This window comes from Gigantopelta aegis, chromosome 8 (genome assembly GCF_016097555.1).
Source record: "Gigantopelta aegis isolate Gae_Host chromosome 8, Gae_host_genome, whole genome shotgun sequence".
Classification (NCBI taxonomy): domain Eukaryota; kingdom Metazoa; phylum Mollusca; class Gastropoda; order Neomphalida; family Peltospiridae; genus Gigantopelta; species Gigantopelta aegis.
In genome coordinates, this window is record NC_054706.1 from 22,584,075 (window position 1) to 22,599,949 (window position 15,875).

Genomic DNA, 15,875 nt, shown 5'->3' on the forward strand with positions numbered 1-15,875 from the left:
TTGGTTGTTGTAAATTAGATAAACAAAAATATCTCAGAATGATAATACATGTACATGTATTAATAGTGTTAACTGTAGTAAATCTAGAATTTAGGGATGTGAGAGCTATGCGGAAACGCTTAAATGTGCTTTTCCATTTCGTCTAAAGAAACAAAAACATGATGTTCAATACTGTTGACCACACAAGGTTCATTTGCATGTTGTCACGGTTTCAAGTTTATGATGTGTGCCTTATAAGTTATAACCAGTTTAGATTTGTTAGCACTGAATGCAATTTTTGGCAGTTCCAGGGGTTGCAAACAACAATTTTCCTTCAGGGGCCCTTGAGCGGCCCCTGGTCCCCGGCTGCAGTAAGCTTTTTTGTTCCAGCCCCTCTCACATCCCTGAGAATTGAAATATAAGAAGTGAATTCTCACTTCTCAGGAGAACGGGGTGAAGTTTAGGTGAAGTGAACATTTGTCTGTAAATTACATTATGTTTGATCATGTTCTGCATTAATTTGGAAAGGTTCCGAATTATACACTGAGATTGAATAGTTGTAGTATTTCATTATAAAAAAAACCTACTTCTGGTAATAAAACAATAGAATAGTTTCATTAAAAACATGATAGTATATTAAGTAACTGATAATTAATGTGTTATGTTAAATTGAAAGGAATAATTAGTATAATCTGGCATTATTGAAATGAATCTGACTGAGAACCAAACACCGCTTAACTGGTCACTGCAAACAGCACAAAATGCCTTGATGTACAGTCTTGTGCCAATGTAAAACAATGGACTGATAAGGTATTAAGTAAGCTATAACCCTAAACAAAACAGTGTCTTGATGTCTGTTACTTAATTTTGTTTTTGAAATCAGATTTTTTTACAAATTATTCTGGTGTTTTTACTTTTCACAACTGCTAATAACTCAGAGAAAAAAGTGTCATTTCGCTGCCTAGATTAGGGCCTGTTGGATGAAGGTCTTTGCTCTGAAATTTATGAATCAGGTATGTGAATGTGTAATTTAAAAAAGGAAAAGAAATTGTGAGACAATTAATTCGGAGAAATTCTATGTTTGTGGCCTTCCATTTACCCACAGAGACTAATGGTGCCCCCATTGTTTGAAGTGAGACACAAACCTGGTACCTACTGGCCTTAAGTCTGATGGCTCAACTTAACATAAATCTCTTTAATTTACTCATACAAAAAACAAAGACAGCTAAATCTTTCACAAGCTCATGTGTTATAACCATCAGATGATATCATTAACTGCTGTGATGTGACAAAGTTTGTTTTTGTTTTACGACACCATAAGAGCATTGATTAATTAATCGGCTGTTGCATTTCAGACATTTGGTAATTCTGACATGTCTTCAGACAAACCTTCTCTATAATTTCATTAGTACCAAGTGATCTTTTATATATGTACTTTACAATAGACAGAACAGCACATACCATGTTCTTTAATATACTAGTTTTGGGGCACAATTTTGGACCCCCTCCAAAAAAACCCCAAAAAAGCATTGGGATAATTTGACCCTATGACACTTAGCTATATACAACTCAAATCATCATAATTGTTGTTTTATTTCATCAGAGGGTCAAGCACATACACAAATTAAATTTTTCAGTTTGTGGCTATGGCATCAACATTTGCATTTGTGAAGGTTTTTGAATTTATCTGAGATTATCAGTTTCTTACAAACAATTCTTATATATTTTTTTTTATTCTTCAGATATGATCCCAGTGCCGACATGCATCCTGATATAGACACTGAACAGGATCGGGTTATTTTCATCAAGTCTGTTGCAGAGTTCATGGTAACTGCTTGTACCTGTACTCGTTAAAGACGTAGACCCTAGTTTCAACACGTAAAAATGGACACTAAGTTTAGTTAATCTACAAACCTGTAACATAACTGGATGAAGTTACAACAGAGTGAAACAAGAGTGTGACGTTAAAACAGTGAAATACTCTTTAAGAATAGACTAAAACTCGACTCCAGAACCGTTACTTCTCAGACACACATGCGTTTTTAAAAATATGAAAAATTAGTTTTGTGATATTAAAAACACCAGGATGACCAGAAACACTTCGCATGTACGGAAATAGATAATCTAAACAATTAAATCTAAGTAAAGTATGATTTCAGTTATCAAAAATGGCACTAATAGTGAAAAATATGACTTCCTGTTTAAAAACTAAGGTCTGTCACTGTTAAACCTGTTTTCCAAATTTAGTGTTGTTACATGCACTTCAGTCAGACTTATTTGTGTTAAATAATTAGCTACTAGAGAGTGTATTAAAAAACAGCCCATTATCAGGGTTTCTGCCAGATCATGGGTTTCTACCCTAAAATCTAGGACATGTATATATATGAAATGCTGTGTCCATTACCAAAAGATGTCAAACCCATAACCACCTAGTAGAGGCACATATGGTCTGTTTTGTTTTTATTACGTACTCTCAAATTATTTTCTGGCAAATTAATTTAGAACATCAAATACAGGGTTATGTAAAATACGGTTACCTGTAATTTGTTTGGTGTAGTCTATAAATGGTTTTCAAAGACCAGAGAAATAAGAGTGCCTCAGACCTCACTGTTTAAGGGGAGCTATAACTCGTTCCCCATCACTTCCCTGAAACTAGTTCAAGAAGAATAAGTTTTAGCTCCCCTTAGCATGTGAATTTATAGGGTGTCAATATGGTAATATCTTAAATAGCTCCCCCTTAATCTCAATTTTTGTGTGAAATTTAAATACATGTAGCTGAGTGTTGGGAGGATTTTAAAAATAATTTTATTCACAGTTTTTTGAATGTAGGATCACAATGTTGTGCTCACTTCAGATTAAATTGATTGGCCCATAATGTTATTTGTGCTCAAGTCGTGTAAATAAAATGTTGAATTATCTCCCCTTGGTAGAAGACCACAATTATTTGTGAAACTTACAACTGAGATTTATGAATACCAGCCACTAGTATCATAAAGGCCTAGTTATTTGTGGAACTTGCAACTTTATGAATACCAGCCACTAGCATCATAAAGGCCTAGTTATTTGTGGAATTTTCAACTTTATGAATACCAGCCACTAGCATCATATAATTTAAAGGCCCATCTACATGTATGTTGTAAAAAAAACACTATTCATGGTACACAAGGGAGATAACTACACTATTCTGATTGTTGTTTTTAAAGGCTACAAAAGCACACATTAAACTGAACACCAAGAAGCTGTACCAGTCCGATGGGTATGCAGTGAAGGAGCTACTAAAAGCCACCTCGATTTTGTACAACGCCATGAAGACGAATGTCGCACAGGCACTGGAACAGCCCGACAACGACACGACGGAGAATGTTTCCTTTGATGTGTCAAGCAAGGTATATAGTGCATCTTCCTCCATCTTTTACTACTTTTTTAAGCAGGTATCATAAAGGTCGTGGAAATCCTGGAAAGCCATGGAATTTTAAATTGTCTATTTTCATGTCCGAAAAGTCAGTGTAGAAATTTTATGTATTGTAATGCAGATAACAAAATTGTTATGTGTTTTTGTTATTATTCAGGGCTTTAGATCTCACTAATTTTGGCACAACGGGGAATTTTGTCTTTCCTGAGTGCAGGAAGGTTGTTTTAGTTCAGTATTGTCATTAACAGCTGCTGTAGAGTTGTCAATATTCAGAAATGCATTTCAAGTTACTGTAATCTAATTAACCTGAACATTTCAGTGGTTTTGAGATCAGCAGGTTTGTAGTTAATTTGGGCATGTGTGTTTTCGGGCACAACGTTTATCGCCTCAACTTTAATGCAATCTAAAGTCCTGTTATTAATTTTGTTTTCATTCTGTGAACAAATTGCCTCATATGATCATTATACATGTATGTTACATTACTATTCTGATGTTTTTCATTATTTCTGGAGATAATAATTGTTGTATATATTGTAGTTCTGCATAAAGCTTGAACTATTTTAATTGTTAATATCAGTGTTAGTAGCATCAACATTGGGATCAAAATATGTTTTTAAAACATTATTTTTACCCAGACAGCTTGTTATTATGTTCTGATATTGTCATGATTAAGGAGTCATTGACACACAGGATAGATCAGCAGAGATGAGGTTCGATAGAGGAGGAGGTGGCACTTTGTCTGCCCAATATATATTTTCATAATAATAGGCCAAATCATGGCTAAACCTAGCCTGAAATAACTATAACCTATAAGTAGGCAGTAAACAACGAAATCAGGACATAGTGATATGGAATCTTCTTCAGTCACCTGTAGACCAAATTAGGACTTTTTTGTGATGGGGATGAGTGTGTGTGTGTGTGTGGGAGGATGCAGTGGCGGATCCAGAAAATCCATTTGGGTGGGGCCCATTGACATGAGGTGGAATGCCAAGTGAACTTTGGGGGAGGTTTGGAGGGTGATCATAAAAAATGAAAATTAATATATAATAAAATTCTAATTATTGCAAAATTTAGGTCCCCAGAGCCCCTCTTGATCTGTCTTTGGGGTGGCAACTCTCAAACCCCTCCTGGTGATAGCCCAGCAATACAGTGCATGTAAATATTGTTAAACATGCCTATATAATTATTAGAGGCAAAATTTTGAACTTGTTTTCTCAAATCCCTATGTCTTGTATGACTGAAAAGAGTAGCAAGTAACTGCATGTATTTGGCTGAATGCATAATTCCATAATTTTAAAAATGCATGTACCTCTGAGAAGGAACCGTTACGGAGATGAGGGTTATTTCCCCGTTTTAATGTCGTAAACTTTTTTTCACTTTATGGTAACTTTATACAGATGTGTTACTGGTTTGTAGATTACTGAAACCAAACTTAGTGTCCATGTTAAAGGGTTGTAATACTACTAGGTTTCATAACTTTAAGACAAACAGAAACGGTTGATAACACTCATTGTTACAGATTGAACATTATTTGTCATGTATCGGTCCTTATTATTTGAAGCAAGCAATTGCTCAGGCATGTGCTAGCACAAAATTAGTTCTGTTTGGGAGAGAAACTGCTTGTCTCATCACACACTGATACATCATATCACTCATTTATTTTACTCAAAATTACATTCATGAAAATATCGTTTAATGATAAATAAACACTTTTAATTCATAAATTAGAATTTTTAACTTTATTGTTTTTCCTTTATAAAAGCCATCCATGGGAAAGTTTGAGGTATTTGTATTTGATGTACCTTAGTTTCATATAGTAAAGAGAACATAATGCCACTGTAAAAACTATTCATTAGTTGCAGTTTATTGATCAAAACTAGCAGCACATATATTTATTACCTTAATTGCTTTTTTAGTACAATATATAAAATTAATATATTTATGTTTTTGCTGTTTATTTCACTCTTTAATGCTTCACTTTTGGTTCTGTTTCTTTAATTTATCATGTAGGCTTTAACACATACACAATGTATATGCTTGGGGCTTGAAATAGAAAGTAAAATATATGTATTGACTGCTATTATTTTTTTTAAATATCAGACCCAAATAATTGACTTGCTAAAAATAAAATGTATGACCTGCTGGATCTTAAAGCATTATAGAATTAAAATATAATAGAATCACAAGCTAAATAGCAGATAAGATAATCGTACAATCCCTACATTGGTCTCTTGAAAAATAGCCTACAACTTTTGCAGGGTGTTACAATTAGCAGGTTGAATTGCTGTTTGCCGGCTAGGTCTAAAAGGTGGACTTCTGGGAGGTTTTTTCTTTTGTAGTCTGCTATGTTGAGCCCTGATGTTGATGATATCTGGGACCTAATTCACTAAACTCTCGCAGCTTTGCAATCTCGCAGTGCAATGCTAAAAGACTTACAAAGAGGATGCTTTGTTGTCTAGCAGAGGCTAAGAAAGCTTTGTCAATTAGGCCCCAAATCTTTAAATTGGCACCATTCTACAAAATCTATGCAATATTTTATTTCCAATTTTGAATGTTTCCCTCTTATATGAATATAACAATTTTCAACTTACAATTTTATTATTTGTATAGTTATTACATGTTTGTTATGGTTTCATAATATGAAGACTCAACTTAACTGTTCACAAATTGCACTCACCAGAATTTGCCATTTGCTTGCTTGAAATTCATTCCATATTTTAGTCGGTCAGTTATTATATAAAAAAAATTAATAATTTAAAAAAGAGCCAACATTTATGTTTTTGAAGATGAACTGAAAATTCCCATTATTATTGCCACTGAGGGTAGTCGATCCTACGACTCGTCACACCTCAGGCAAGGACTGTACCACTTAGAGCTCTACATCAAGGCTTTTTGCAGCCAAGTTTTCTGATCCTTCTTTCTGTGACTCGCTGTTTGCTTTGTGCATTTTATTGTCTTGTTTAACCTGCAATACATGTACCTTCATTTTAACATTTTATTGTCTTGTTTAACCTGCAATACAGGTACCTTCATTTTAACATTTTATTGTCTTGTTTAACGTGCAATACAGGTACCTTCATTTTAACATATGAACTCTGATTGTTTCACTGTGATTAACATTTATTTACCAGACCTCAATGTGAATTTTTTTTATGGGAGTGTTTTATCATTCCCCTAACTTAGGTTAACGGGAGCAGGGTTCATGTACACTGGAATTTTGTTTTACGTTAGCTAATTTTCAGAAAAGTTGAGTATTTCCTTCAAAATCATTAAAATATGGTTAATTCTGTAGCCATTTTGTATAAAAATTAACAATTGGCTAGTTTGGCAATGTACAGGTGATCCCTGGCGGAGTCATTTATTAGCATATATCGATGTATATGTAAGTTAATTCACATGCTAACGGGATCTAAAACTTACTCTCCTAGACTTTTATGATGAAGTCAAGATATACAGTGTATTCTACATGTATACATAGATGCTTCAATATTAATTTTTAAAAATGTACTTTAATTTGTTATATGAGAGATATAAATTTGATGCACAGTGGTTATGATTTATAATATACTAGTTATTGCTGAACATTAATCTTGTTTTAAACAATGAGGCAATGAAAATTGACAAAATACATGTTCGAATGTGTTGATAGCTTTGAGTTCATCAACAGCTGTGATGGGATGTAGTGCATTCTAGTGGAACACAGCAATTTTATAAATAAATTTTTTTGAACCACTTGGGAAATAATATGTACAATATATGTTAAATTTATATTATCATTAATATTTTCATTAATATTATTAACACATTTGTGTGCACAATTTATTTTGCATGCATTATTTCACTCTTTTTTTTTCATTCATTAGACCCTAATTCGTATCATTATACTAATGTGTAGATATAATAATTACTACACCTTTTTATATACCTGTGATTTTAAAGTGGATGGTTTTTAGACAAAGTCAGTTGGTTTTAATTATAAATAATAATTTTAAAACATAACAAACGATTCTTAATTTATTTTGAATGAATTTAATGACACACTCAACACCTTTTAATTATGCTTCAATGGGACTCCTTTTGAAAAATAAAGCAGAGAATCATGGAGGGACAACAGTAAGGGTGCCACGATACACTGCTGACAAATCGATATACAATACCCTTGCTTGTGTATCGATTGCTGTTTTGACCATGCATGTACATGTACCTGTACCTGTATGTATATATTCCTATTTTAATTTCATATCTATTTACTAACACCAACTGAGATGTTCTTATATGACAAGTTTTTTCATCAAGGAGAGACAATATTATGTAACTGCTTATATCTATGTCTATTATGTGGTATTTCTACACTAAAACTATGTTTAATCAATGTTTTTCTTTGTCTGATTCCATACATGTATAACCGTAAATAAAATGTCTTGTATCGTGAGGTTGGTATATCATGACACCCCAAGACTACAGCAGGTTAATTATTTCAATGCTGCTGACCAATTTGAACAAGACCACTTCAAAACAACAGACCCTGAAAAAACCTGTGGAAGAAATGGGGTTAAAATACCAGCAGTTCTGATTCAATGTTTTTATTTAAAATATAATATACTAGCCGGCATTAATAATGCAATTTCCTTTTGTCAAAATAATATACGTTTTGGTTGGACTTCGTTGACGCTATTCGTCAATGTACATGGTACAGTGGTACACATTATTTCAGCAGCATGTAAAGGTCGACTTCCGGCCTGTTCCCAACATAAGGGGAACAACGCTAAAAACGCATTATCCGGTAAATCACGCACATGCAACCACTTGGCGAAATAACACTTTGCACGTGCATTTCCTGATACCCGGGCACACTCAGAACACGCGGGTGGCAATGAGTATCTCACTCCTACACGATGCCTCGGTTGAACAACACCGATCGGAATCAAGCCATTGGCTTGTTGAATGCCGGAAACTCGCAATTGCGGGTAGCACAACGGTTCCACGTGCACCCGTCAACCATTAATCGGCTCCTCAACCGATATCAGACGACAGGGACCGTCAATGACCGCCGTCGTTCGGGCACACCACGCGTAACGACCAATAGACAGGACCGGAACATACGGTTGCGGCACCTGCGCAATCGGTTTTGACAGCCGCAAGCACTGCCAGGACTGAAGTGGGAACCAGGGGACGACTCATCAGCGCCCGAACTGTCCGGAGACGTCTTGCCGCAGCACGACTGCATTGCCACCGACCCTACCGTGGCCTTATCCTCCTGCACAGACATCGTCAAGCAAGACTCTTATGGGCCAGGAATGGTGGGCATTTGCGACCCAGGAGATGGCGAGATGTCATCTTCTCGGATGAATCGAGATTTAACATGAGTGTCACGGACAGACGTCGTTGCATTTACCGCCGTCGTGGAGAACGTGTCGCGCAGGCCTGTGTTCTGGAGAGGGACCACTACGGGGGCGGCGGAGTCATGGTTTGGGGCGCCATCAATGCTGACTTCCTGTGGTGGTACAGGGAAACCTTAATGCGCAACACTACGTCGACAACATCCTGCGGCCGGTCCTCCTCCCATTGATGAGACGGCATGGCGGAAACAGGCTCGTCTTCCAGCAAGACAACGCTCGGCCGCACACTGCCAGGCGTACACAGGCGTTTCTTCGTGCCCACCATGTCACTGTGTTGGACTGGCCAGCAGTTTCCCCGGACATGAACCCAATAGAGCACATGTGGGACGAGCTGGGACGTCGTGTTCAAAACCAACCAAATCCACCACAGAACTTCGCTGAGCTGCAGCAGGCATTGCAGCATCACTGGGCAGCCATCCCACGACGTGTGGTGAGGCGCCTGTGCATGTCCATGCCTAGGAGGCTGCAGGCGTGCATCGCAGCACATGGAGGTCACATGAAATACTGACCCCCATGACGTTGACATCGCCAGAGACGTTATGCGCGATTCACTGTTGGCGGCTGACAGTGCCAGTCAGATGGGCCAGTGGTTGGTCTCACTGGTGGTATCAGTTTCATTTTTGTGGGATCTCGCATAATAAAATAAACCATGATCATTTCCGAGATTGCGTTTTTATTGCCGCCTAGTATAAATTCTCTGATTTCATTTCTTTTTTTGTTGTTTATCTGTGTAGATCAGTGACCTCAAAGAAGCGAGACGATTGGCTTCAGAAATTACAACTCGCGGAGCTAGCTTGTACGACAAGTTAGAGAAGGAAGTTGACTTGAGGGTAAGTCTTTACAAACAAATACAGGGCTTACTGATGTGCGCTTTACGCTTTCCTTCCCATTCTCGACTGCAAAACTGACGTAAAACCCCATATGACGTAATGTGCACATGGGTTCGATTTCTCACACTTTGTATAATTATTTTAAAACATTATTATTTAATGAAAATTTAAGATTTGTAAAGGATGTATTATGAATAGTACGGACTTTGAAGTAGATGATGGATGGGATTGCTAGTCATCGATTGAAAGCGAAAATAAACTTTGCGAAAGCAACATAAACAATGACGTCAATGATCGTGATCATAGGGTTTTAAAAACTATATTTTTTAAATATTAATTACGTAAGTTCTTCTGTAAATTTTATTTTGGTATTAGACTCACTACTATGACGCACATCAAAATAGTGTCACATTAATTGTTTTTTTACAATTTGAGGTGGAAAAATGTAGGTTCAAAATTACATATTTCACATTGAAAACTTGGGTCAGTGATGACATTTTCTGGGTGTAAAGCTGGGTGGATAATAGTTAACCACTGAATCAGTTTGGTTTCATTTGTAGGAGAAAAACTGGAACCGCAAGCATGGAGATAGAAAAACACTGTATTTTTGGTGTTTCTAATTTCCATTTATTACCTCTGCAATCAGAAGTCCTAGACATTGATAAACATCACTAAAACTTAATTAAAATATGGATGTCAGTTTTTTCCCAGAGCCCATATTATTGAAGCTATCTTAGTGCTATGAAATTATAAATCATTGTAGGCTAAGGCATATTTTGTAGTCAGAACAGTATGATGAACATCTGGGTTGCAGAAATGCGCCCGTTCGTTTGTCTGTAAAGGGTACAAAAGCTGCCAGGTTAGTCAGTATCAAAACTCAATACTGACACTACCCTACCAGGCGACTGATAATTTTGTGTTTTGTGATATTGATTCTGAATTCATAAAATGTTTCTAACATTGTAGTTGTAATTCAAACTCATCACCATTTTAACTTGACGAAAATTAAGCTGTTTGAAAATCTCTGTTTATCTTTGTCTGAGCTTAATGTCTACTTTACCACACCCTGCCCACGTGAAATTTTCTTATGTGCACATGTTTTCTGTAAAAGCTGTCCATTTTTATGATTTCCTTGAAACATATTATCAGCAAATCATTTACTTTTTCTCTTTTTTGTTTTGTTTTAAATATATGAATCATACAAAAATATGAAGTACATGTATACAACAGGAACACTGCACCAACATTGGATTTTTTTATTTAAACAAGTTGCCCTTGATTTGTATTCATACCTTGGCCAAGGTACAAGGTATTCCGAGTGCATTTTCCAGTCTTGGCTATTTTCACAAATTTCCAGGAAAACCTGTAAATATTCGATTCACTGTTAGCACTGTGAACAGAATTTTTTCTTTGTATCAAAATTATTATGATAATTAAGATTTTTCCAATAAATTGTTTGTTTAAGTTAATCAGATTATTAATGATTCCAATTATCATGATGTCGGCCATGAAATTACTCGAGGACTCCAGATACTGACCCATGTTGAACACCTCAGCCATGTATGATTAGATTTATACTCACACTTTGTGATGGCAATTGCCTAAAAAATTAAACTGAAAGTCATATAATATTACAAAATGTATGTCCTATGTTATTTCAGGAGGAGCGAATTATGGTGTTGTCACGGTCATTGGAGATCAATGAAGTTGAAAATGGTTTGCATTCATCAATCAAGGCAGTGGAGGTATTTTTACAATTAATGTTAACACCAAAAAGATTGTCAGCTTCATACTTTCTGATTATTTGTATTAAGTAATACGAAAGGAAAATGGAAGATTTGTGAAGTTGGTTTCTTGGTCTTTGAAGGGACTGATCCTGAGTTTGCAACAATTGTAACATATTTGTAAATAATAAATAATTTTCAACAGCTAGTTACATCTTGAATACAGTTTATTGTTTAGAATATTAGTTTCTGTAGTACAGATGGTCTAAAAAAGAAAGAAATACAACAAACATTGTAAAGACTGTTAAAGTGGCAACCTGTAGCCTATTCAGTGGCCACCAGGCTGTCCTAACACTGGAAGGAACTGAGTTCTAACAAGATACAATAACATATTACAGATCAAGCCTGTTTTAACGTTCTGACTAATGGATTCATTTCTGACAAAAACCACCTGGAGGGAGTACAAGTTTATAACTTTTACTCACATTTTTTCACTTTTTTTTTTTTTTATAAATACATAATAAAATAATGTTCATATGTGGAAAGGTCAGTACTATTTTCGTGGAGTTTTCTAATTTTTATGATATTTTAGCTTTAAAAATATGCAAAAAAATTGATAAAGCGATCACACAAGGGAGTAGTCAAAAGTCATGTGGCTTCAATAACTGAATAAATGTTTTGTCTTGTCTAGTCAAAAGTGACCATTTAGCTGTATCATTCTGTAATATCTTATGTCTGCCTAGTTACTGAACGACTGTATATAATAGCCTGTCTTGTTTGTGTAGGCTGAGATAGCGAAGACTATGCAGATGCTTGATAACGTGGCGTCTGACGAAGCAAACCTGGAGGCCAAGATTGAGAAGAAGCGGAGTGAACTGGAGAGAAACCACAAACGACTGTCAACACTACAGAGTGTCAGGTACAGAGAGAATACTAAATGAGTTCCTGTGTGAGACCGTTTATATTATAAGAGTGTGTTTTCAATCGTACATCACGAGCAAAAGCGAGTGATGTACAATTAAACACACACAAGTTAATAGTATAAATGGTCTCACACGAGAACGAGTATAGTATTTTATTTATTACACTGCATTTATTCAGTGAACAAAAATCGTACAGAATGACTTCCAAATTAACTGAACAAGACATGAAATGCACATATTAAAGACAAATGGAAAATGGCATTGCTTACCAAATGACGTCATGTTGTGGTTACTTCATTTAGCTATTTATCAATGCAACTTTACATTTTTACTCCACACATCTATCAATGAAGGTTGGCGCAGTGGTTAAGCCATCGGACTACAGGCTGGTAGGTACAGGGTTCGCAGCCCGGTACCGGCTCCAACCCAGAGTGAGTTCTTAAGGGCTCAATGGGTAGGTGTAAGGCCACTACACCCTCTTCTCTCTCACTAACCACTAACCAACTAACAACTAACCCACTGTCCTGGACAGATATAAGCACGAAAATAAGTTGAAATCAATCAAGGCTTAACAAATTTATTAAAAATAATATTTTGTTAAATTCTGCTGCTAACATTAATTATAAGAATTGACAGCAAGTATTTTTCCTGTTTAAAAATATGAATAGAACAAACCATGCACATGTTTTGCATGAATATCTATGTGGAGGTCATAACCTCTCAAAAGGCACATTCCATGATGTGAAGAGACGATAAATATCACAAGGGTATCTTAATCTCTCTCTTTTGTTCTTACGGTGATGCGACATGGTACGAATGTCTCGTACGTGAACAGCCACGAGAATAACCTACTGCACAGCAACCAGTGAAATCACAATGTTTGTCTTGTCATACGAGACACTCGTATCTTGTGGCTGCATCTTTACACTTATTTACGTGCCTCTATCTAATTACGGTTCAAGCATGCTGTCCTGGGCAAATACCTCAGCTATCTACACTGTACTGTCGAGGACAGTAATAATAATAAATTCTTTATTTAGTGAGGGTAACACGGTTAGCAAAAGCTAATCTTCCCTGAAGCCCTCAGGTACAAACGATACAGAAGTACAATACATACATTTATGAACAAATGGAAAATACATATATGGCAATAACAGTGGGTTAGTTGTGAGTGATTAGTGAGAGGGAAGTCAGTGTAATGGCATTAGACCTACATGTACTTATTGTGGGGAGGGTCCGATGGCTTAACCACTACACCACTGAGGCCGGTTCACGTACATCTTATATTAGCCACCCTACCCCCCTCGAATTCCACATTATAGCACTACTCAAAAGCTGTTCCTGTCCTTTTTCTGTGATTAAGGGCTGTCACATCCCACTATGCTTAAAGTCCCTGCATAGTTTTCCCATTTGTTTTTCCCAGTCTTTGTCCAGTGTCACATTCATCCCTGAGGGGGCGAGACGTAGCCCAATGGTAAAGTGTTTGCTTGATGTGCAGTCGGTTTGGGATCAATTCCCATCAGTGAGCCCATTGGGCTATTTCTCATTCCAGCCAGTACACCATGACTGGTACATCAAAGGCCGTGGTATGTACTATCCTGTCTATGGGATGGTACATATAAAAGATCCCTTGCGGCTAATCGAAAAGAGTAGCCCATGAAGTGGCGACAGCGGGTTTCCTCTCTCAATATCGGTGTGGTCCTTAACCATATGTCCGACGCCATATAACCGTAAATAAAATGTGTTGAGTCAGAGTGCGTCGTTAAATAAAACATTTTCTTCCTTCAGTAATCCCTGACTGTAATGAAGAGAGGAAATAATTTTTCAGTGTCTTCTTTTCTTCACATTTCTTTGATTATCATCGATGTATTTTAGGCCTGCCTACATGGATGAATATGAGAAACTGGAAGAGGATCTACAGAAACTGTACGAGACGTACATGATAAAGTTCCGTAACCTGACCTACTTGGAGCAGCAGCAAGACGAGTATTACAGAGTGGAGCAGGACAAGCTAGAGGTGACTGTATACGGAGGATAATAAACGAGTTACCAGTTATTATCAAATTTATGTCCTGGGTGAAAATTATTTCACGAGGGACATAAATTTGATAATAACTGGTACCGAGTTTGTTATTCTGTATATTACCCCAGCTATTTGGGGTTTTTAAAAGCCTTTATTTTCGATATAGTCTACATTGGCTACACGTCCATGCATATAGAAACAACGTAAACTACTTTACTGTTCTGGGTATTGCTTTAACTTTGTATTTTATTCACGGTTCACAGATAATTGTCAAAACCCAAAGTTCTATATATTCTGTAAAAAAAATAAAAAAATCTCTAATGACTGGCATTAAACTACCATTTTATTACAAGTTTAACACTAAAACCTGAAAGACGTAAATGCAAACGCCTTAAACTACGTGACATCATTGTGTGTGCTTTGCCAAATAGTGATGATGTAATATTTAGTACCAACAAGGTGATTGGTTTCTTGGAGTCAAATTATCCAATAGTAGTCTACATTAAACCAGTGGATGATAATTTCTCTGAGAAATTATGATTTTTGTTTTTCCATGTTATGAGTGCCTGCTGGGGTAATAAATAAAGGATTCAACACAAGTGGTTTTTAATATGGAAAATATCAACTGAGTGTATGTTAATCGGTATTTGTTGAGGCTCTGCCGAGATAAATACTGATTAACTAGACGAGGTTGATATTTTTCATATTAAAAAACACGAGTAGCAAATTCTGTTTATCCTTCTAAAATAACATTTCCATTCAATATTTAGTAAATCACAGTGTTAAACTTAGTCGCCCCCATCGATTATATGACATCACGATTAGCCCAAATTAGTCACACATTTGAACTAAATCTTGGGAAAACATTACGCTCAGGTATACTGGTCTTGTTTGCTGGCTTGTAAACAAATGATCCATTGACAGCAACACATTGTTACCTAAAGACTTTGCAAATTTGCATATACCTTTAAATTTGCATACCATTATTACACAGGTTAATATTTTAAATTATCACATGGGTTTACGTGGATATCATGGGTAAGTTATAGGATAAAAAATATCTACACAGACAATAACATGTATTAAAGATAAAGTTGTGGAACCTGTGAGTATTACAGAGTAGAGCAGGTTAAACTAGAGGGGACTACATGTATATAAAGCTCTATACTATACAAACAATAAAATATTCGTTGAAAATAAATAAAGATGCTCAGAGACACTTTTTTAGGGCACTTTGATGTTGTGGAAGATGAATTTTAGAAGAAAAAAAACTCACTAAAAAGGGCTCTTCAATGGGTGGGGTGGGACGTAGCCCAGTGGTAAAGCACTTGCTTGATGTGCGGTCATTTTGAGATTGAACCCCATCGGGCTATTTCTCGTTCCAGCTAGTGCACCATGACTGGTATATCAAAGGCTGTGGTATTTGCTATCCTGTCTGTGGTATATGGTGCATATAAAGATCCCTTGCATGCTGGTAGGTACAGGGTTCGTAGCCCGGTGTCGGCCACTACACCTTCTTCTCTCTCACTAACTGATAACAACTAACCCACTGTCCTGGACAGACAGCCCAGATAGCTGAGGTGTG

General features: G+C 36.3%; 1 protein-coding gene across 4 annotated transcripts in view; it reads left to right on the top strand.

The window, feature by feature from the left end:
* Positions 1 to 15,875, top strand: part of LOC121378714 (clusterin-associated protein 1-like) — a 31,150-nt gene that overhangs the window by 2,323 nt on the left and 12,952 nt on the right. For 3 of the 4 annotated variants that reach the window (XM_041506997.1, XM_041507001.1, XM_041507000.1), the window contains exons 3-9: positions 1,722 to 1,806; positions 3,183 to 3,365; positions 5,154 to 5,174; positions 9,525 to 9,620; positions 11,282 to 11,365; positions 12,130 to 12,263; positions 14,143 to 14,284. In XM_041506997.1, coding sequence (XP_041362931.1) covers positions 1,722 to 1,806; positions 3,183 to 3,365; positions 5,154 to 5,174; positions 9,525 to 9,620; positions 11,282 to 11,365; positions 12,130 to 12,263; positions 14,143 to 14,284 — 745 coding nt within the window. The remainder of the gene's footprint in view (positions 1 to 1,721; positions 1,807 to 3,182; positions 3,366 to 5,153; positions 5,175 to 9,524; positions 9,621 to 11,281; positions 11,366 to 12,129; positions 12,264 to 14,142; positions 14,285 to 15,875) is intronic. The other variant, XM_041506998.1, reaches the window with a different exon arrangement.